The sequence below is a fragment of the Corythoichthys intestinalis genome, chromosome 7 (genome assembly GCF_030265065.1).
Source record: "Corythoichthys intestinalis isolate RoL2023-P3 chromosome 7, ASM3026506v1, whole genome shotgun sequence".
In the NCBI taxonomy this organism is placed as follows: Eukaryota; Metazoa; Chordata; class Actinopteri; order Syngnathiformes; family Syngnathidae; genus Corythoichthys; species Corythoichthys intestinalis.
The window spans coordinates 16,317,050-16,341,745 of record NC_080401.1 but is presented as its reverse complement, the minus strand read 5'-3'; the positions used below and the strand labels follow the sequence as shown (position 1 = coordinate 16,341,745).

At 36.7% G+C, this 24,696-nt stretch overlaps 2 protein-coding genes across 11 annotated transcripts in view; both read right to left on the bottom strand.

Moving 5' to 3' along the window:
- ttll7 (tubulin tyrosine ligase-like family, member 7) overlaps positions 1-24,696 on the bottom strand; it is a 190,734-nt gene that overhangs the window by 67,655 nt on the left and 98,383 nt on the right. The window lies entirely within an intron of this gene.
- LOC130918416 (uncharacterized) lies at positions 206-22,864 on the bottom strand. Of its 2 annotated transcripts, XM_057840096.1 has the most exons (27): positions 22,158-22,864; positions 21,289-21,397; positions 20,542-20,704; positions 20,251-20,443; positions 19,793-19,894; positions 19,233-19,334; positions 18,643-18,744; positions 18,044-18,145; positions 17,454-17,555; positions 16,853-16,954; positions 16,253-16,354; positions 15,663-15,764; positions 15,062-15,163; positions 14,462-14,563; positions 13,872-13,973; positions 13,271-13,372; positions 12,680-12,781; positions 12,085-12,186; positions 11,487-11,588; positions 11,183-11,278; positions 10,757-10,858; positions 10,433-10,483; positions 7,986-9,996; positions 7,846-7,902; positions 7,396-7,530; positions 6,554-6,682; positions 206-4,758 (listed from the first exon to the last, which is right to left on the bottom strand). In XM_057840096.1, exons 1-27 carry the CDS (start codon positions 22,188-22,190, stop codon positions 4,532-4,534), a joined length of 4,836 nt encoding a protein of 1,611 aa, XP_057696079.1. In that variant the 5' UTR covers positions 22,191-22,864; the 3' UTR covers positions 206-4,531. The 2 variants fall into 2 exon arrangements, with proteins under 2 accessions (XP_057696079.1, XP_057696080.1); XM_057840097.1 differs by lacking the exon at positions 10,433-10,483.

The window sequence follows — 24,696 nt, the reverse complement described above, 5'->3', positions numbered from 1 at the left end:
CAGTATAAAAGATGGATGATTTTCAAGATTAAAGACATTAAACTGCTTGTAAAATATAATAATAAAATAAATAAATAATAATAGAAAAATAATATGACTGTGCAGGCTGATTTGTCCTGGCTGCTTCATTGAATATGAATGTATTTAACAGAAAGTAACCTGTGTTAATTCCTCATGTGAAGAACAGGTAGTTATTTCACTCTGCATGTTCAGTACTATGTCATCATTTCTGGATTTCTGCAATAAAAATATATTGATTTACTATTCAGAGCACTTGAAACGTCAACAAATAGGTCCCTATTTTCATACAACATCCATAAATTAAGAGCAGCGCGTAAGAGGGTATTTTTACACCAGGTTTAAGTTCCTGGACAGCCTGTGCTTGGTCAAGACAGCAGGAAGAGCTGTACTAGTCCTTCTATAAAGTTCATTATTTTCTGTAATGTATTGATAAACATTAGACTTTCATATATTTTAGAGTCACAACACACAACTGATGTAATTCAAGCCTTTTATTGTTTTAATATTGATGATTTTGGCAAAAAAAAAAAAAAAATTCCCTATCTCAAAAAATTGGCATATCATGAAAAGGTACTCTAAAGAAGCTTCTAACCTTATCTGAATCAACGAATTAACTTAAAACCCCTGCGAAAGATTCCTGAGGCTTTTAAAAACTCCCAGCCTGGTTCATTACTCAAAACCGCAATCATGGGCAAGACTGCCGACCTGACTGCTGACAAGAAGGCCATCATTGACACCCTCAAGCAAGAGGCTAAGACACAGAAAGAAATTTCTGAGCGAATAGGCTGTTCCCAGAGTGCTGTATTAAGGCACCTCTGTGGGAAGGAAAAAGTGTGGCAGGAAACGCTGCACAATCAAAAGACGGGACTGCGCCCTGAGAAAGATTGTGGAGAAGAGCCGATTCCAGACCTTGGGGGACCTGCAGAAACAGTGGACTGAGTCTGGAGTAGAAACATCCAGAGCCACCGTGCACAGGCGTGTGCTGGAAATGGCAGAGGCTCCTGACCTGGGCTACACAGAAGCAGCACTAGACTGTTGCTCAGTGGTCCAAAGTACTTTTTTCAGATGAAAGCAAATTTTGCATGTCATTCAGAAATGAAGGTGCCAGAGTTTGGAGAAAGACTGGGGAGAAGGAAATGCCAAAATGCCTGAAGTCCAGTGTCAAGTACCCACAGTCAGTGATGGTCTGTGGTGCCAAGTCAGCTGATGGTGTTGGTCTACTGTGTTTTATTAAGGGCAGGGTCAATGCAGCTAGCTATCAGGAGATTTTGGAGCACTTCATACTTCCATCTGCTGAAAAGCTTTATGGTGATGAAGATTTCATTTTTAAGCACGACCTGGCACCTGTTCACAACTTCAGTTGTGTGTAATGAATCTAAAATATATGAAAGTCTAATGTTCATCAGTACATTACTGAAAATAATCAACTTTATCAAAATGTGCTAATTTTTTGAGAAGGACTAATATACATGGTGACACGTTCATGCCTGGTCACCAGGCTTTAATCCATTCCCTTGAACTTTTTAGATTTATTCTAGGGCTGTCAAACGATTAAAAATTTTAATCGAGTTAATTACAGCTTAAAATGTAATTAATCACAATTAATCGCAATTCAATCTATAAAATATGCCATATTTTTCTGTAAATTATTGTTGGAACGAAAAGATAAGACACAAGACGGATATATACATTCAACATACGGTACATAAGTACTGTATTTGTTTATTATAACAATAAATCAACAAGATGGCATTAACATTATTAACATTCTCTTAAAGCGATCCATGGATAGAAAAACTTGTAGTTCTTAAAAGATAAATGTTTGTACAAGTTATAGAAATTTTATATTAAACCCCCTCTTAATGTTTTTGTTTTATCAAAATTTGTAAAATTTTCAATCAAAAAATAAACTAGTAGCTCGCCATTGTTGATGTCATTTAGGGCTGCAGCTATCGAATATTTTAGTAATCGAGTAATCGACTGAAAATTCTATCGATTAATCGAGTAATCGGATAAAACCGTTTTTTTTTTAAGGTATAGAGCAGTTATAAATATACATCAGAAAAAAAGACATTTAATCCAATACTGAACCATTTTCAGTCAATCAATGTCTTTATTTTCGATGTACATTGTTGAAAACAGCCAACAATTGCATCTCAGATGTGACTAGAAAAAAAAATTCACTGCTTTCACTCAAAAAACTTCTAGATCTTATAGAAAAAAAAAACATATTTCTTACCTAAAAATGTCATTGCGCATGATAACACACATCACTTGAAAGCTACGTGTTTTTCCCACGTGTTTCAATTTAATTTCCATTTGTGTCAAGCTAATTTTTAAGTTCTAGTTAAGTTTTAAGTTAGTCTAAACTGTAAGTACTGATAGGATTTTGAGTTTTTGCAGTGTTCAAAATAAATGTACGATACCTGCTGTATTGGAGCACATTAAGGACCAGTTCTACTTGGTGTTTTATTCAGCAATGACTACCGAGCTAAAACTGACAGTTAGCTTTATTATGTTTTAATTTGACACCCTCATCACTCTACAGCGCTGTTTTTTACAGATTAAATAAAGCCTATATTTAAGACACGTTAGCCACGCATCGACAGTGGTCATGATCAATAGAAACGTAGCCCTCCGAAGGGCTAACGTTACGTCTACGTGAGCGAGTGACAGTAACGTTATATTTATTAGCGATGAGAAGTCTACTGCCTAAAGATGGCGGCTGTTTACTAACGCTGCCCAGACACGGCCAAGTCTGTCATTTCGCATCTAGTCCTAAATGCATGCGATATCTATGAGACGCATTGGACACTACCTGCTACCGCACTAGCATCACGCGGGCGTAGTTTTTAGCAACGTCGGCGTAGTTTGTAGCAGCTGTTGGCTGCAATGTTTTTTTTTTTTTTTTTTTTTTAATTGCTTCTTCCTCTACACACGTGACGTCAGTGCGTTGTCCCGCATTAAAAGTAGTCTGGGCAAAACGTGATGCTTAGAGCTGTCAAAATTAAACGATTCCTCAAGGTGAATAAAATTACTCGGATCAGTTTTTAAACTCGAGTTACTCGAGTTGCTCGAGTATTCGTTTCAGTTCTAATGTCATTACACCATGCTCACTCCCCAAACCCATAAAATCATTTGGACCCAAGCGCCAGCAGAGGGCGCCAAACAACAAAAAACAAGTAACAAGCGGACATTACACTGCTGTCATTTTAATCTGAGCGGGGCATGTGCGTTAATTGCGTCAAATATTTTAACGTGATTCATTAAAAAAATTAATTACCGCCCGTTAACGCGATAATATTGACAGCCCTAATTTATTAATTTATCTATTTATTCATTTTTCTTATTTTAGCACTCCTGTGGTTCCACAATCTTCTACCTGGCAGGCAGGAGGAGAAACTGGTTTGCTCAGTGGAAGCTTGACACGTGCTTGGTATGGGGAAAGGATTGCAGCCCTACTGGGCAGATGACATAAATATGGTCACTGAGATCTCCACACGTAAATGGGCACTTGGAGACTTCACATATTTATGAATAAAAAACTATTATGTCTACCTCACATGACAGCTAAGCTGCATATCTGTCAGCCTGCACGTCATGCGCCGTTTCAAGATCATCAGTCTACCTTGTGCTGGAACTTAAACCACCTCTTCGGCAGTGTAGTAACAGTACGGCTTTTGTCCAGAGAAAGATACACACTAACTGCAACAGTCTGCCTATATTGGCATAGACCAATGTACTAAATTCCAAAGCTAATGCAGCGTGGCAGTAGGCGGAGTATGCCCTGAATTGGTTGCCAGTCAATCGCAGGGTACAATGAGACAAACATCAATTCACACACACACACACACACATATACGGGTTTATATGTTTTCTGGGGACCAAAAATCTAAAATTATGAAAGCATCATTTGTGGGGACCACCCTTTCTAAATGGTTTACAGAGCTGAAAAAAATCAGGTATAACCAGTTTGGCCATGTGAACTTATACACGCCTTCAAATATCAGAAATGATGAAGTGATGATTTTCACCATGCATTCTGGGGACCTATAAAAAAAACGATTATACATTCTTTTTGGGGACCTCATTTAAATAATATGCAAAGTAATTTACATATTTCACACTTGGTCCCCACAAATTGAACTTGATTAATGGGGACATTTTACCAGTTGTATTGACATACAGTAGTAAGCATCTGTATTAAACCATAACCTGACAGTCAGTGACTGAATATTGAAATAGAGGCCATTTAATATTAGTTTCATCTGCCAACACGAATATATTTCACACTGAAATAAATTTTATGAAAACATGTTACATTTAATGGAACAACAACAACAAACAACAACAAATTGCCTTTGGTGAGGTCAAATGGCACACAAACATAACACTGTCGTCTTTAGAATAACAAAAAAAAGAACAAATGAAAAACCAAAAACAAAACAAAAAAAACCCATCAAACCAGTGTTGTGTGTGAAAAACTTACCAGAGTGTTGATAACAAAAATCTATTTACATTGCAATTTCCTTTTAGATGCTGAAATGCGGTTGTAAATGTAAAATTTGAGATTCCGCCAGTCCCGGTTCTTCAGGGCTTCTGGTTCAGCCCTTAAACACTTTTCACAGTCCAGTTTACCTGGCACAATGAAAGATGTTATGAACTTTGTCATGTGCCTTTCCACCGCCTGCACCTCCTTCTTCTGCCAGGGACATTTCTTCTTCTGCGTGGTTTTGCCTTGAAGTTTAGGGAGGGGGGGGGGGGGGGGGGTTGTGATTGGAAGAATAAAGAAGTTTGTGATTGAAATCATGTCTAATGCCACCTATAAAGACAAACATTATTGTAATGCTGTGAAGTTACATTATATACTGTAGCTTGCTCCCTGGGACACCACCTATTATGCCAATAGGTAAAACTACCACCAGACTAGGTTATTTGAAAGACTAAATAGTCTTGTGTACCATTACGTGTAAAAGTGTCATGCATTCATAGAAAGAACAACAGAGCCAAAAATGTGCCAGATCTCCCAGGAAATTTTCCTTTTTGTATCAACTCAACCAGGTCTTCCCTGCTGCAGTATCACAGGTCCCTGCAACTTCCGAGTTTTCTATAAAAATGATGACTCTGCAGGCAGTTCTACTGTTCAGAGAGCAAAGCCTCTGTTGTTATATCCTACTATGACATATTCGGAAGAAATTACTTCAAAATGTGAACACTTCATTTTTTGACATTTATGAATTAATTACAAATATTCAACAACACATAGCCACTTAAAGCCACTTGAAATTCAAGGGTCAATAAATGATTAAAAAATATATTTAAGGAATTGAGTGTCTATTAACCCTGACAGCCATCGATAATTTACATTGACAGTAAAATATGCCTCTGTTTTCTGCTGTACAATAAATGGATGAGAGTCATCTTCCCTGATGACTTTAGAGGACGTACAATGTTGGATAAGTCTATCTTTCTCACGGCCAGTGTTGTTAATCTTACTGAAAAAAAGTAATTAATTATAGTTACAAATTACTTCTCCCAAAAAGTCATTGCGTTAGTAACTCAATTACCTGAATGTAAGACATTACATGGCAAAGTAATTGGTGATAATTACTTTTTTTTTTCCTCAAAAAAAACAAAAAAAAAAACATTGGCCACACTATGTAAAGTTTTTTGTGAAGGTTTTTGGTACAATTGGCCCGAGCCCAATTCTTTACCCTAATTTACCCTTTACCCTGAATCAACTGTTAAAAGTTGTTAAAATTGCTCCCATTATTGCATTAGTTCCCTTCTCTCTACTTTCAACATATGAAAGTTTTAAAACTGTGTCATCATTTAAAGATAGATTCAAGTCAAGATTTTACTGATTTAGAAGTATTTTAGATAAAAAGTTACTTAGGTTCGCTAGGAAGGTTCTCTACAACAGAGCCGTAATAAAAGGTCTACTGCTTTAAGATTGCGGCTGTTTACTAACGCATCTAGTGCCGTGTCTGTCATTTTGCATCTAGTTATATCTATATACAGTACATGTGATATCTACCATGTCTACCATATCTACCATAACATGCGGGCGTAGTTTGTACGCTATCAGCCCATTTACAACAGGTATTATTGGAGCTACCTAGCATCGCGTTTGCTCGGCGTCACAACTTTCTTGCCTCCTCCCCACTCTTGCTCTGCTCTGTCGTCTCGGTGAGTCCGTCTCCCTCAGACTTTTCGACCAATATAATAACGCATAGTAACGCATGCCTTTCCGTCCTCAGTAACGGTAATGGTGTTGCCAAGATGAGAAAAGTAATTAATTAGATTACCCACTTCTGAAAAAAATAACGCTGTTAGTAACGCCGTTATATTGTAACGCCGTTATTAACAACACTGCTCACGACACACATATTTGTGAGATTGTGAGATCTCAAAAGAGTAGTATTTAATTTTCAATGCAAAATTTCATATCGGTGTTCCCACTATTACAATACTTTGATTACAATACAATGAATATATTTGATTAAAAACAGCTTGATTTCTAAGTGTTTACCTTCAGTGGAGGACTTCTTAGCACTGGCCCTTGCACGGACCCCATCTAATGATGGGGGTTCGTGCCTCCTATGTGTTTTGGGTCTCTTGTGTGGTATGTCATCACTCATTGTTTCATCTTGGTCTGCTCCTATGGAAAATAGAACATATTGCACATATAGTACAAATAATTATGTACATATCCTCATGCATTGATGTGTTCCACTCAAATACATTTTTACATTCATACATTTCATGAATATATTTAGTTTTATTAAAAGTTGATTTTGTCTTCTCTCATTAGAAATATTTGAAATGTTCATATTTTTAGAATAGCTGCTGAATTTATTTCTAACTTCAACACAAAATCTGTTTTAAAATCAACTTTTAGAAGGTTTCTTAACAATGACACCTGATGGCATCTCACAATCAACAGATGGAGTTTTGCACCTCTTATTTGTTTTTTTTATCTCTTCTTTGGTCTGTCCTCTATTTCTTCTAAATGTCCTCCGAAAGAAGTTTTTTTTTAATAGAAAAATTGTGTTTACACTCAGAGATAACTAAAGCCGTTGCACTCAAAGATAACTAAAGCCGAATTATTATTTCTATTTATCTTACGATTTAGAAAGTGTTAAAAACTTTTGCAGTAACAATAAGTTTCTGAATGCATGTCTGTGTTTGTCATAAATAAATTATTGGTCTTAGATTTTAATTTTAATATTAAATATACCGTAGTTGGTTATTGGTTGCTTATTAAAAGTACTGTAAAGATGTTATTTCCTGTCTTAATTACTCGTACTAGTAATATTTATATATTAAAAGAGTTATTGATTTTAGTCCAAATTACAAAAAAATAAAAAAAACCTTTTGAGGAAGGTTTCTCAGCACCGACTGCTGATGACATCTCATCACCCGATGAAGAAGATGAGTGTCCCTCTCGTGATAGCAATGGTGTTTCAATCCTCTCAGGAGGGGGATGTGTCTCCTCTGTTAGTAGTCCTATGGAAAGTAACCTTTTTCAGAGTTTTATAGTATTTTGGCAATAAATTAGGGTAAATGTGTACTTAACCACCTACACAGGTATAATAGAATAAGATAAACATGTCCACAAGCCACTTCAAGAGTAAAAATAAATATTTTCCAGCTAAATTCCAAGTGCTAAAACTCATTTACAGTCCTGAAATTTTATAATCTGGGTCATAAAACAAAAACCCTCCCACAAAAATAAGACATACTAAAAACAGGAAAAAAGATAGTGTTTCTTTAAAATATAATAAAAATAGTATTTAACCCAACAACCCAGACCTACTGTACCATCATCATTTAGGTGTCCTGTATGCATGGTGTCATCATCACTGTCCAGAAGTTTTTCTGTAGAAGTCATGCAAACTGCAATTTACTTTTTTTGTACTCAAAGAGGAAGGGATGGCAAATACAGAAATAAAAAGACATACCATCTGGGTCAATCTCAACTTCATCCAGACTTTTCCCACTGAATTCAGCCATTCTACCCTGTTCGAGAGCCATAAGGAGTTTGCTGACTTTGGCAAGTTGCAAAGTCTTCTCAGGCAGCCGATAATACTCTCTGTGGACTCTAATGTCATGGCCGAGAAAATTGGCCAATTGGTCCATTTCTGTGTTTGTCATGTTTAGCACTGTTGACAAGGTTGCGGCATGCTTTCTCAGCTTGGTCGATGTCAGTGACCTGGGACATGCAGCACCACATTGCTGTGCAAACGAACGGAAACAATCCGATCCTCGGAAGTGTGTCATGGCCCCTGGTCGTGCAAATAGGTATTCATTATCTTTCAGAACCCCACAAGCTTCTCTCTGTGAAACAAGGAGTTCTATGGCACGCAGCATTTTAGGAGTGAGAAGAATGGGCACTGGACGTCCACGCTTTCCTCTGATAACAATCCTGGTGAAGTGTCTGCAGAGTTTTTTTTCCAACTCAGAGAGTGCCCAGTCCAAATCATCATGTGGATCAGAGGTGTCTCTCGAAAGAAATGCAGATAGGGGCATGCATGCCACCTCTCCCTCTCTGCGCCGGTTGAAAAGAATGAGCTGGACAAGACACACCTTTGTCAGCTCATTCCAGACCTTTGCCGATGGAGTCTCAGAGAGGAATGTGTACCATTTATCGTGTTCTTGAGTGAGATATGCATGCAGTTTTTGGACATCTTTGGTGAAGGGCATGACACTGGGCACATTCCACTTTGCTTCCCTGATGTTCCTTAATGCTGCAGCTGAGATCAACTCGTGCCACTTTTCCTTATGGACAGCTTCAAAGTTGGTGGCCTCCGTTACAAGCTTTTCATTGTTTGAGATTAAACCCTTGGCTTTTAGGAGTTTGCTTACTTTAACTAAGGAGTGTCCTAGTTTGTTTGCGAGTGATGGAACCAAAAACCTGCCTAATTCATTTTCATGCCCACATGTAAACTTGACAGCTGTAACAGTCTCCATGTACTTTTCTGGATTAATGAAATCTTCCATGTTTTTCAAGGTGGTCACTCTCCTGGCACCCTGAACCAACCTTCCCAATTCTCGCATCTTCTCTCGCACATGATTTTTATTCTTTGCTGATGTACCGCTTTTATTTAACAAATGTTGCCCAAATTCAATAATTACTGGGTCATTTTTTATTATGTGTGAGATCGGATCAGGATTCATTGAAGTAACTATTTGCCACAACTGTTCACTTGTGGCTGCTGGTACGGGCCCTGTGTATACACATAAAGATTGAACACGGTTCTTTCCTGGTTTAGGGGCATTTGATCCAGGTTTGAATTGACAAATACGCATGTGTCGCCACAGAACTTTGCGAAGGAAAAGTCCTTGACAATGTGCACAATGCATAAAGTCATTTCCTTGTGTCTCGTTAGGAGGCCGTTTAAATGGCACTAATTCTCCTTTTCCTGACTGCATAACAAATGCATTGTGAGCAAAGTTTCCTTTGTTACGAATATAATCTAACTGTTTTTTTCTTTCCTTCGAGCCCTTAGGAAAGCTAACAGCACGCGCTACATCTGATTTATCCTCATGTGAACGTTCTAAATGCCTTGCCATCTTCGCGTAAGGCTTTGAACAATACAAGCAGTAATGTCTCTTATCATACACTCTTTTGGCACCCACTTTTTTGCATGGACCAACAACTACTGTGCCTCTGGTATGACTTGAACTGTGGACATCATCTGCTCTGCTGGAAGAAGGTTCTTCTGTTTCACTGGAATAGGGTTTCTCTTCTGCTCTGACACTAGATGTATGACTGTTTTTTGGTGTGGTAGAGTCACACATAGGGATTTCCATGTCAGATATATCATGTTTTGCCAGTGTGGGTAGTTTGTATCTGTCGCTGGCCTCACAGTCGGTATCACTTTTGGAGGTGGTATCAGGGATAAACTCATCTCCACTTGATGGTGAAGAATAAAAAAGCTCATCTGAATCTTCAAAACTTGTGTCTTTCATCTGAAATATATTCAAACATGAATAATTTAAATGAAATTGAAACATTTTCAAATTTTCATGAAGTTTTGAATTTTCTTATGAAGAATGTTAAAATCTGACATACCGTAAAGCGTATTGTGATATATTTGTTAACAATTTAACTGCTCATCATCAAATGTCTTTGTTAAAAATGATACAGTATCTTCAAGAATCTGCTTGTACTAGGGATGCAGGGTAAATACATTTGGCCCAGCCTCCCCCATGTTGTCTGAAGATCACTAATTAGTATGTCATTTAAGTGTGAGTTGTTTAAAACCTATGTTAACTTGTATTCGTCACCAATCACGGGCTACTGTATGATTAGAACATTAAATATAACATTTTGAGCAACACACTAAAGTGAAAAAAGACAAACTCAGTTTTGATCTATTTAGTATCTTCCAGTATATAAACTCACAATGACACTTCTGGTCCTTCTGTGTCTGTCACTATGTGTCGTTGTAATAGCCTGATAATAAGAAGTGAAAACATACACGTTAATATTTACCAGAACAGTATTTAAAGTTATTTTAAAAGGATTTAGAAATTCCTTCCTAGCCAAATGCTACCTGCCTTCACATATCCTAAAACTAAACTAGCTTTTTGTGAACATAAATATTTCACTTTGGCATGAGCACAACATGAAATACTTTTACACTGCTTTTCCACAAACTCAAGGTTAATGAACGTTTTGATAATTATATACCGTACATATAGACTTAAAAAGTAAATATGAAAGTACCTGTTGAGTGTTGTTTGGAAAAGCAACATTCTCCTTACTATATACAGTTGTTGAAGGACATGAGGTCTCTGAATCCAATGCACTGTCCTTAAAGGCGGTCATCTGCAACATCATCAACAACATTAGTAAATCATCATTGTAGGAAATGATATAAGAAAACAAAATACATCTTAAGTGTCCAGAATAAAGTGATTAACCAAGATAGCCAAACATAATTGTGCAACATTAACCTTCAGAATAATAAAAAAAATAAAAAAGGCTTTTTTGTTTTCCACATGACTATCATGTAATCTAGCAATCTATAGCTCATCATGAAGTCTAAGCTATTGAGAAAAAAAAAAAAAACTTAAAAAAATATGTATAAATGAAAGCACCTTTGCTGTAGAGTGAAAAATATAACCTGAAAAGTGATGTATATGAAAGTACCTGTTGACTGTTTGAATCAGCAACATTCTCAAAATGACCCACAGTCATAGAGGAACAAAAGATCTCTGAAGCTATATCACTGTTAATGGTGATCATCTGCAAAACATTAGGTAACACATCATTTTAGAATAAAATATAAGGCACCAAAAGTAAATCTCAAGTAAACTTCAGAATCAACATTCTCTTCTACCTACAAAACTACGTTCCCACATATATTTCAGTCCAACCTAACAGGCATTGTAGGGACATTGCTTTACAAAAACTTTTAACATTCACTCCTGAAAAGTGATGGAGATGAGCGTACCTGTTGTGTGTTATTTGAAACAGCAGCAATCGCTAACTGATCCACAGTCGTGGAGGGATGAGAGGTCTCTATAGCCAAATCCCAGTCTTTGTAGGCTGCAACCTGCATCACATTTAGTAAATCACAGTTATATGGTATTAGAAACCATAAGTAATTATCAAGCAAATGTCAGTGTAAACAACACTTTCTACCTGCCAACCACCGTCCTCACACATCTTTCAGTAAATCCAAACGGGTATTGTGGTGACATTTATCAACACAAACTTTCATTTCTCATGGGGACCGGGACTACAAGCAGTCCCCATTTTCCAAATTGTAACCCAAACATTTTACACACATTGACATTATAGTTTAAAAGTGTAATGTGAGGACATCGTAAATGTCTAGAAAAATGTGATAAATAACCAAAATTTTATTCACTATGATCAATTAAAATCAGCCTAAAATATTCATGTAACATTAACCTTCTGAACGCGATATATTAAACTGGCTGCTTTACACATCCACATGACTATATAAAGGAATTTAGTGCCCAGCCTCACAAATGCTGTGCTGTAGATGGAAAAAATGACCTGAAAAGTAATGGAGATGAAAGTACCTGTTGAGTGTTGTTTGGACAAGTCGCAATCTCCATCTGATTCATACTCATGTAGGGATGAGAGGTCTGTGAAGCCAAATCACAGTCCTTGCAGGCAGCAATCTGCAACACATTTAGTAAATCATCATTGTAGAATCTGATATGACAAAACAAAAGTCAATATGAAGTCAAATTAAGCATAAACATCCGTTTCTAATGGCCAACCCACGTCCTCACACATTTCAGTAAAAATAATCGGGCTTTGTGGGGACATTTATTCACACAAACTTTATTTTTTCATGGGGACCAGCAGCAATCTAATTTTCCTAGATATCACCCAAACATTTTTACACCCATTTAGATTATGGTGTGAACGTGTAATGTGGGGACATCGTAAATGTCTACAACAAAGTGATAAATAACCAAAATTATATTCACTATGATCAATTAAATCAGTCTAAAATATTCTCGTAACATTAATCTACTGAATACAATTAATGAAGCGTGCTCCTTTACCTATCCACATGATTCTATCATGGAATTTAGTGCCCATCATCACAAAGGAAGTGATTTAGAGGGAAAAAAATAACCGCACATGTGATGGAGGTGAGAGTACCTGTTCAGTGTTGTTTGGACAAGTAGAGATCTCAGTCTGATCCATACTCATGGAAGGATGAGAGGTCTCTGAAGCCAAGGCGCTGTCATTCATGGTGGTCATCTGCAACACATTTAATAAATCATCATTGTAGAATCTGATATGTCAAAACAAAAAGTCAATATGAAGTCAAATTAAGCATAAACATCCGTTTCCATGGCCAACCCACGTCCTCATACATTTCAGTAAAAATAATCGGGCTTTGTGGGGACATTTATTCACACAAACTTTAATTTTTTCATGGGGACCAGACCAGCAGCAATTTAATTTTCCTACATATCACCCAAACATTTTTACACCCATTCAGATTATGGTGTGAACATGTAATGTGGGGACATCGTAAATGTCTAGAACAAAGTGATAAATAACCAAAATAATATTCACTAGGTTCAATAAAAATTTGCTTAAAATATTTTTTTTACATTAACTGAATGCAATCCATAAAATATGCTCTTTCCACCTTACTTTGTAATGGAATTTAGTGCCCATCATCACAAAGGAAGTGATTTAGAGGGAAAAAAATAACCGCACATGTGATGGAGGTGAGAGTACCTGTTCAGTGTTGTTTGGACAAGTAGAGATCTCAGTCTGATCCATACTCATGGAAGGATGAGAGGTCTCTGAAGCCAAGGCACTGTCATTCATCGTGGTCATCTGCAACACATTTAGTAAATCATCATTGTAGAATCTGATATGACAAAACAAAAGTCAATATGAAGTCAAATTAAGCATAAACATCCGTTTCTAATGGCCAACCCACGTCCTCACACATTTCAGTAAAAATAATAGGGCTTTGTGGGGACATTTTTTCACACAAACTTTAATTTTTTCATGGGGACCAGACCAGCAGCAATCTAATTTTCCTAGATATCACCCAAACATTTTTACACCCATTCAGATTATGGTGTGAACGTGTAATGTGGGGACATCGTAAATGTCTACAACAAAGTGATAAATAACCAAAATTATATTCACTATGATCAATTAAATCAGTCTAAAATATTCTCGTGACATTACTCTACTGAATACAATTAATGAAGTGTGCTCCTTTACCTATCCACATGATTCTATCATGGAATTTAGTGCCTATCATCACAAAGGAAGTGATTTAGAGGGAATAAAATAACCGCAAATGTGATGGAGGTGAGAGTACCTGTTGAGTGTTGTTTGGACAAGTAGAGATCTCCGTCTGATCCATATCCATGGAAGGAGTAGAGGTCTCTGAAGCCAAGGCACTGTCATTAATGGTGGTCATCTGCAACACATTTCGTAAATCATCATTGTAGAATATGATATGACAAAACAAAAGTCAATATGAAGTCAAATTAAGCATAAACATCCGTTTCCATGGCCAACCCACGTCCTCACACATTTCAGTAAAAATAATCGGGCTTTGTGGGGACATTTATTCACACAAACTTTAATTTTCTCATGGGGACCAGACCAGATATTCGAAGATATCACCCAAACATTTTTACACCCATTCAGATTATGATGTGAACGTGTAATGTGGGGACATCGTAAATGTCTACAACAAAGTGATAAATAACCAACATTATATTCACTATGATCAGTTAAATCAGTCTGAAATATTTTTGTAACATTAATCTATTGAATACAATTAATGACGTGCGCTCCTTTACCTATCCACATGATTCTATCATGGAATTTAGTGCCCATCATCACAAAGGACGTTATTAAGACGGAAAAAAATAACCGCAAATGTGATGGAGGTGAGAGTACCTGTTGAGTGTTGTTTGGACAAGTAAAGATCTCCGTCTGATCCATATCCATGGAAGGAGTAGAGGTCTCTGAAGCCAAGGCACTGTCATTAATGGTGGTCATCTGCAACACATTTAGTAAATCATCATTGTAGAATATGATATGTCAAGACAAAAGTCAATATGAAGTCAAGTTAAACATAAACATCTGTTTCCATGGCCAACCCACGTCCTCACACATTTCAGTAAAAATAATCGGGCTTTGTGGGGACATTTATTCACACAATCTTTAATTTTTTCATGGGGACCAGACCAGCAGCAATCTAATTTTCCAAGATATCACCCAAACATTTTTACACCTATTCAGATTATGGTGTGAACGTGTAATGTGGGGCCATCGTAAATGTCTACAACAAAGTGATAAATAACCAAAATTATATTCACTATGATCAATTAAATCAGTCTAAAATATTCTCGTAACATTAATCTACTGAATACAAATTATGAAGTGTGCTCCTTTACCTATCCACATGATTCTATCATGAAATTTAGTGCCCATCATCACAAAGGAAGTGATTTAGAGGGAAAAAAATAACCGCACATGTGATGGAGGTGAGAGTACCTGTTCAGTGTTGTTTGGACAAGTAGAGATCTCAGTCTGATCCATACTCATGGAAGGATGAGAGGTCTCTGAAGCCAAGGCACTGTCATTCATCGTGGTCATCTGCAACACATTTAGTAAATCATCATTGTAGAATCTGATATGACAAAACAAAAGTCAATATGAAGTCAAATTAAGCATAAACATCCGTTTCTAATGGCCAACCCACGTCCTCACACATTTCAGTAAAAATAATAGGGCTTTGTGGGGACATTTTTTCACACAAACTTTAATTTTTTCATGGGGACCAGACCAGCAGCAATCTAATTTTCCTAGATATCACCCAAACATTTTTACACCCATTCAGATTATGGTGTGAACGTGTAATGTGGGGACATCGTAAATGTCTACAACAAAGTGATAAATAACCAAAATTATATTCACTATGATCAATTAAATCAGTCTAAAATATTCTCGTGACATTACTCTACTGAATACAATTAATGAAGTGTGCTCCTTTACCTATCCACATGATTCTATCATGGAATTTAGTGCCTATCATCACAAAGGAAGTGATTTAGAGGGAATAAAATAACCGCAAATGTGATGGAGGTGAGAGTACCTGTTGAGTGTTGTTTGGACAAGTAGAGATCTCCGTCTGATCCATATCCATGGAAGGAGTAGAGGTCTCTGAAGCCAAGGCACTGTCATTAATGGTGGTCATCTGCAACACATTTCGTAAATCATCATTGTAGAATATGATATGACAAAACAAAAGTCAATATGAAGTCAAATTAAGCATAAACATCCGTTTCCATGGCCAACCCACGTCCTCACACATTTCAGTAAAAATAATCGGGCTTTGTGGGGACATTTATTCACACAAACTTTAATTTTCTCATGGGGACCAGACCAGATATTCGAAGATATCACCCAAACATTTTTACACCCATTCAGATTATGATGTGAACGTGTAATGTGGGGACATCGTAAATGTCTACAACAAAGTGATAAATAACCAACATTATATTCACTATGATCAGTTAAATCAGTCTGAAATATTTTTGTAACATTAATCTATTGAATACAATTAATGACGTGCGCTCCTTTACCTATCCACATGATTCTATCATGGAATTTAGTGCCCATCATCACAAAGGACGTTATTAAGACGGAAAAAAATAACCGCAAATGTGATGGAGGTGAGAGTACCTGTTGAGTGTTGTTTGGACAAGTAAAGATCTCCGTCTGATCCATATCCATGGAAGGAGTAGAGGTCTCTGAAGCCAAGGCACTGTCATTAATGGTGGTCATCTGCAACACATTTAGTAAATCATCATTGTAGAATATGATATGTCAAGACAAAAGTCAATATGAAGTCAAGTTAAACATAAACATCTGTTTCCATGGCCAACCCACGTCCTCACACATTTCAGTAAAAATAATCGGGCTTTGTGGGGACATTTATTCACACAATCTTTAATTTTTTCATGGGGACCAGACCAGCAGCAATCTAATTTTCCAAGATATCACCCAAACATTTTTACACCTATTCAGATTATGGTGTGAACGTGTAATGTGGGGCCATCGTAAATGTCTACAACAAAGTGATAAATAACCAAAATTATATTCACTATGATCAATTAAATCAGTCTAAAATATTCTCGTAACATTAATCTACTGAATACAAATTATGAAGTGTGCTCCTTTACCTATCCACATGATTCTATCATGAAATTTAGTGCCCATCATCACAAAGGAAGTGATTTAGAGGGAAAAAAATAACCGCACATGTGATGGAGGTGAGAGTACCTGTTCAGTGTTGTTTGGACAAGTAGAGATCTCAGTCTGATCCATACTCATGGAAGGATGAGAGGTCTCTGAAGCCAAGGCACTGTCATTCATCGTGGTCATCTGCAACACATTTAGTAAATCATCATTGTAGAATCTGATATGACAAAACAAAAGTCAATATGAAGTCAAATTAAGCATAAACATCCGTTTCTAATGGCCAACCCACGTCCTCACACATTTCAGTAAAAATAATAGGGCTTTGTGGGGACATTTTTTCACACAAACTTTAATTTTTTCATGGGGACCAGACCAGCAGCAATCTAATTTTCCTAGATATCACCCAAACATTTTTACACCCATTCAGATTATGGTGTGAACGTGTAATGTGGGGACATCGTAAATGTCTACAACAAAGTGATAAATAACCAAAATTATATTCACTATGATCAATTAAATCAGTCTAAAATATTCTCGTGACATTACTCTACTGAATACAATTAATGAAGTGCGCTCCTTTACCTATCCACATGATTCTATCATGGAATTTAGTGCCTATCATCACAAAGGAAGTGATTTAGAGGGAATAAAATAACCGCAAATGTGATGGAGGTGAGAGTACCTGTTGAGTGTTGTTTGGACAAGTAGAGATCTCCGTCTGATCCATATCCATGGAAGGAGTAGAGGTCTCTGAAGCCAAGGCACTGTCATTAATGGTGGTCATCTGCAACACATTTCGTAAATCATCATTGTAGAATATGATATGACAAAACAAAAGTCAATATGAAGTCAAATTAAGCATAAACATCCGTTTCCATGGCCAACCCACGTCCTCACACATTTCAGTAAAAATAATCGGGCTTTGTGGGGACATTTATTCACACAAACTTTAATTTTCTCATGGGGACCAGACCAGATATTCGAAGATATCACCCAAACATTTTTACATCCATTCACATTATGATGTGAACGTGTAATGTGGGGACATCGTAAATGTCTACAACAAAGTGATAAATAACCAACATTATATTCACTATGATCAGTTAAATCAGTCTGAAATATTTTTGTAACATTAATCTATTGAATACAATTAATGACGTGCGCTCCTTTACCTATCCACATGATTCTATCATGGAATTTAGTGGCCATCATCACAAAGGACGTTATTAAGACGGAAAAAAATAACCACAAATGTGATGGAGGTGAGAGTACCTGTTGAGTGTTGTTTGGACAAGTAAAGATCTCCGTCTGATCCATATCCATGGAAGGAGTAGAGGTCTCTGAAGCCAAGGCACTGTCATTAATGGTGGTCATCTGCAACACATTAAGTAAATCATCATTGTAGAATATGATATGTCAAGACAAAAGTCAATATGAAGTCAAGTTAAACATAAACATCTGTTTCCATGGCCAACCCACGTCCTCACACATTCAGTAAAAATAATCGGGCTTTGTGGGGACATTTATTCACACAATCTTTAATTTTTTCATGGGGACCAGACCAGCAGCAATCTAATTTTCCAAGACATCACCCAAACATTTTTACACCTATTCAGATTATGGTGTGAACGTGTAATGTGGGGCCATCGTAAATGTCTACAACAAAGTGATAAATAACCAAAATTATATTCACTATGATCAATTAAATCAGTCTAAAATATTCTCGTAACATTAATCTACTGAATACAAATTATGAAGTGTGCTCCTTTACCTATCCACATGATTCTATCATGAAATTTAGTGCCCATCATCACAAAGGAAGTGATTTAGAGGGAAAAAAATAACCGCACATGTGATGGAGGTGAGAGTACCTGTTCAGTGTTGTTTGGACAAGTAGAGATCTCAGTCTGATCCATACTCATGGAAGGATGAGAGGTCTCTGAAGCCAAGGCACTGTCATTCATCGTGGTCATCTGCAACACATTTAGTAAATCATCATTGTAGAATCTGATATGACAAAACAAAAGTCAATATGAAGTCAAATTAAGCATAAACATCCGTTTCTAATGGCCAACCCACGTCCTCACACATTTCAGTAAAAATAATAGGGCTTTGTGGGGACATTTATTCACACAATCTTTAATTTTTTCATGGGGACCAGACTAGCACCAATATCATTTTCCAAGATATCACCCAAACATTTTTACACCCTTTCAAATTATGGTGTGAACGTGCAATGTGGGGACATCGTAAATGTCTAGAACAAAGTGATAAATAACCAAAATAATATTCACAAGGTTCAATAAAAATTAGCTTAAAATATATTTTTTACATTAACTGAATGCAATCCATGAAATATGCTCTTTCCACCTTACTTTGTCATGGAATTTAGTTCCCAGCATCACATGGGCTGTGCTGTAGATGGAAAACATGACCTGTAAAGTGATGGAGATGAAAGTACCTGTTGTGTGTTGTTTGGAACAGCAGCAATCTCTAACTGATCAACGGTCATGGAGGGATGAGAGGTCTCTAAAGCCGAATCACAGTCCTCAAAGGCGGCCATCTGCAACACATTTAGAGAATCATAATTGTAGAATATGATAAAAGAAACCAAAAGTAATTCCCAAGCAAACATCAGTGTAAACAACCCTTTCTACCTGCCAACCACCGTCCTTGTTCATCTTTCAGTAAACCAAACAGAACTTTGTGTGGATATTTATTTACACAAACTTTAATTTCTCATGGAGACCGGACCAGCAGCGGTATGATTTCCGAAGATATCACACAAACATTTTTACTCCCTTTCACCTTATGGCGTGATTGTGTAATGTGGGGCACTGTCAGTGTCCACAATACATTGAAAAATAAAATAATAATCACTATGTGATATTAAATTAGTTTAAAATACTCTCATAACATTAACCTTCCAAACGCATTACATGAATTTGGCTGCTGTACGTATCCTCAGGACTGAATCAGTAGATAGACAAATAACTCAAAAAGAGATTGATATAAAAGTACCTGTTGAGAGTTGTTTTGACATGTCACATTCTCCATCTGATCCATAATCATGGAGGAACAAGAGGTCTCTATTCCCAAATCACTCTCCTTAATGCCGTTCATCTGCAACACATTTAGTAAATCATCATTGTATAATATGATTTTACAAACCAATCTTAGTTGAATTTTTCTTTTATCCCAGACAATTGATTTAGGTTGTTTTATTTGCCTGACATGTTTTCACTTTTGTCAACAACAACAATTGTCTGGGATAAAAGAAAAGTGTAGAAAAAATGAACTTAATACAACAAATGTCAATCGATAGTCCAATTCAGAGTCAAGATTCCTTTCTACATGCCAATCTCCTTCCTTACACATATTTCAGTCAAAGTAAACAGATGGTACGGGTATGTAGGTAGGTAGGTAAAAATTACTTTCGTTTTGTATTACAGAGCGATTCTGTGTTCCATCTCACATACTTGTGTTCTCCATGGACAGTCATCAACTCCATAATCATAATTTATTTCTTCTCCTTCTTGAATGTCTTCCACAGCAAACAAACAGAGGTGTGGCTTTCCTTCCACATCAATCCTTTTAATTTTACAGTTTGGCCGTCTGTGTTCATCATTTACCAACCTCCCAAATGATTCATCATCTCTTGAAGCATCAATGCTTGAAAAAAGATGAGGAAAAGAAAATAATCAGATGATAATACCTTTCAGGGTATTCTAATTTGTGTAATTCTGTTCAGAATATAATTTAAGCCTTACCACCATGTTTTTCCTCTCCACTTAAATGCAAACATAAATGCAGCACATGATGGGTGGTAAACTCTTCTTCTGCACTGATATTCTGAATCATTTATCAGATCACCCCTATATTCTGCAACAAATTGACCTCTGCTGATTGCAGCTTTTGCAAAAACACCACGTCCTGCAGACAGAGGGAACACTTTTTTTTTTTTTTTTTTAACAACACATTTACAAAAAACAAAACAGACTCATCATTAATTTCCAAATGGTATCAAATCAGCAAACTCTCTCAGATATCAATAAATAAAAATAAAATTTCATATATTCCGTAACGAAAAAAGAACCCATATTATTTCTAGACATTATTTGAATTACTCAGGTTCCAATTGTTTAATTCTTCAGAGTCAGAGTAGTTTTGTTTGTCAAAGGATTATTAAGTTAATTTAAAACTAAGTTTTTGCTTTGATTTCTGAACACTGTATCCCTTAACTCCCTTCATGTAGCGGTACAACAAATGGTCGCCTACAGTTAGAATTGCTTTGCTGGTGCTTTAATTTTTTATCTTTACAAAAAGTGCCACACATATTCCTGCATTTTTTTTTTTTTTTTAATTATCAATGATGGTTAATATTTATTGCAGCTCTACTAGTGTCTAATGTCACCTCAGATTTTGGTTGGTTTTTGATGCCCATGTGGTAATAATTGTACGTTTTGTGTATCATGTAGTTTTTGTAATCACAACAAATCACACAGACCACATCTTACCTTTAACTGCATCAATGTACTTGATGCACAATTTGTCTGTCTTGTCAGTCTTTGAGGTAACATGACAAATGGCATCCTGAAGGGGGCTGACCCTTTTTGGCATTTCAAACTGAACACATAAAAAAGTATTTTCATTACATTCAGTAAGATTTTTCTATAATATGACATCAAACATAATTAAAAAAAAAAAAATATATATATATATATATATATATATACAAATGCAGTAAGCTATACAGCATATGTATTAGAATATCTCTGTTCCATCACACCTCATTCCAATGTTTATTCTGGCTTACTTGATTGATTTGAGGGGAAAAAACCCAAATGCAGCAACATAGAAATAAATGTAACATCTGATGGGTATTTGTGTAAAAGTACATGACTAATCTGTGAACCAAAGCAAAAATGGGAAATCTGGAAAGATTTTCTATGGGCAGAAACATATGCCTTTTTTAATTATTTTTTTTAAATCATTGCCTTTCTCAGAACCAAAGTGGAATACTAACTTTTTTCACTTAAATATAACACTCTGGTTATGCATTCCACAAAAATAAATTCCATGTTTGACTCATTTCTAAAGTTAATCCATACTTCTACACATTTTTCACCCAATAAATTGCTAACATACTGTTACAAATATTTATGCTTAAGATTTAGCCCTATAATTTAAATAAAACTCTTCATCCGGAGCAAAAATATTCTTAAATCCCATTATGATACAAAGTAGTACTAAGCTTAAAACATTACTCAGTTAGAGCTACAGTGTGATTAACTAAAAAGAGCAAACTTAAGGAAATTTGCGCAATTGGAGCTATAATTAGCTAGCAACAGCAAACTTAATTGTTCAAGCATACAAAACAGCTTACCTTAGGTTTTATTTTTGCTTCTTTGGCTGGCATGTTTACTAGCTCTTGCTAGCGTCTTCTGATGAGTCTAATTGAAGATTGCTTTCTACCTGTTTGACTCCATCGTTGTAAAAATCACCACATATTGGGGACAAGGGAGTGGGCGGGATTATGCAAATATGTGTGTGAAGCAGTGAATGCAATGAAATATATAACTAGATAATACATAATAGAAAACTTATTTGTTCATGCAAACAAATTAGCATTTTTTGTGTTACATTTACTTCATCTTCTTCTGCTGGCATGTTGACTAGCTCTTTCTAGTGTCTTCTGATGATTCTAATTAAAGATGACTTTCTGCCTGTTCTGATCCATTGATGTAAAAATCCTTACATGTGGGGACCAGGAAGTGGGTGGGATTATGTAAATGTGTGTGTAGAGCAGTGCAGTCGCAGTGAGTGCCATAGCAGTGAAAACTATGTAGGGGGGGCTAATGAGCATTGTCTACACACATACGTTGATCAAAAATCATGCTTTTTGGGCCAAGGCTAAAAATTTCACAGGCACATATAGACCACCTGCTTTATCGAATTTTACAGTTTGACTCATGGGGACCAGCTTTTTGGTCCCCATACCGCAACTGGTCCCCATGACGTGACTGTGTATACAGATTTTTGTCCCCATAAAACATGGAAACCAGTGCACACACACACACACACACACACACACACACACACCCTCCCCCACACACACACACACACACACACACACTCTATCTAGAGATATATTAATAATATTTTGTCTCATTTTAGGCAACGTCTACAAAAACAGGGACCCTGACGTCACAAATCACAAAAATTCGCATGACCTGAAGTAAAAAAGAACATTGATCAAATCGTGTGTCTACCTACTATCCTGTAAGGCGACAAATTGATTAATAAAGCATGCATGCATCTGTTATGCTACAATTAGCATGTCAGCACTGCCATGCCAACCAAACTAATGGGCAGGAAGTGATCAGGCGGGCTTAGGCAGTCACTGCAGGCTAGTTGTGTGGGTGATTGATGGAGGAGGATGGAGACGGTAAGAGATTAAGCTCGTGAGGAGACAATAAAGAGGAAGATAAGACCATCAGGTTAATAGAGAGAGAAATTAGGAGGAGGGCCCACCGAGAGTTGAATTAAGTGCAACCGGACTGCATTCAAGACACCTGAAGCTATTTAGCATCATCAACTACAGAGGAAACAACATGTATTTTAAAGTGGCACAAAAGTGTGTTTTTTTAACATTATTTTTTTATGCCCTTCAATGCCGTTTGACTAGGTTTGTACAACATTTTTTTTAGCCATTTTAGTTGGTCCTTTTCTACAACATCGCAATTATCATTAATCTACAGAAGACAAAATGTTCAACTCTTTGCTCTGACAGGCCATCGTGGAGCGGTTAAGAAGCTCGCAGGCATTGGAAATGCGTGTGGTGACTTGGACACATCATTGAGACGCGGACTACAGTCGTTCATCAATGATGCCAAGTTTCAGTATTTCACAGTTATACAAAAAGATACCGTAATTTTCGCACTATAAGGCACACCTGACTATTAGCTGGCACCCACCAAATTTGGCACGAAAACAGCATTTGTTCATAAATAAGCCACCCTGGACTACAAGCCGGAGCTGTCCTCACTGTATTATGAGATATTTACATCAAAAGATATTAACCGGTAACACATTATTTGATAGAGGCATCATACAACTGTCATAAAACCAAATTAACCACCATCATTGCTTTAAGAAGCTTCATTTAGCCATCATTGCTCCCTTGGGGGAGACAGTGAACCTCTGCTGCCACCTGCTGTCAACACTGTTGTTGTCCAACATGCCTCCTAGCATGTATTGCAGCGCTACAGATGTAAATAATCAAAATTCATTTTCTATGCTAATTATTTCTTCAGATAGTGTTCGAGTTGTTTCATTAATTGCTTGTTGTGGTATTTGGTAACACTTTATATGACAGTGGCGCCATAAGAGTGTCATAATTATGACATGAAACCAGCATGAGCAATAATGAATGCCTATAACAGATATCATTAAGTGTCATCCGGGAAATTATGTCACTAACTCCATATATGTCCAGCTTGGATCTTTTACATCCATTCAAAATTGAGATAATAATGCCCATGATAGTGTCATGTCATAATTATGATGGTTTTATGACAGTCTTATGACAACCGCTGTCAAACAAAGTGCTACCTATTAACCCAAATAAATCAACAAACAAGCTGCACTGCACTATATGCCGCAAGATTCAAAATGAAGGAAAAAAGTAGCGGCTTTTAGTCCGAAAATTACGGTAAATATTTACTGACTTGACACTCCCGCTTCAGCGTGGGTCTGTGCACGAGTATTTCAGTCAAGAGGCAAACTTCCATATTCCTTTTTTGTATTTGAATAAAACATTTCACTCGCTTGACGAATACACACTCACTCGGTGCATCAAGGCTAAGGGCCATCGTTGCATTGCAGACGTCCATAAGTGACACACAGGCGATAGCAAAGAGGCC

What these genes read in the sequence shown, in the direction of transcription:
- LOC130918416 (XM_057840096.1), bottom strand. Translation starts at nt 22,190, where the DNA reads ATGCCAGCCAAAGAAGCAAAAATAAAACCTAAG. An exon ending in TGGAGAGGAAAAACATGGTG is followed by an intron (nt 20,444 to 20,541) that starts GTAAGGCTTAAA and finishes TCTTTTTTCAAG; the next exon opens with CATTGATGCTTCAAGAGATG. An exon ending in AGGACACCTAAATGATGATG is followed by an intron (nt 7,531 to 7,845) that starts GTACAGTAGGTC and finishes TACTTTCCATAG; the next exon opens with GACTACTAACAGAGGAGACA.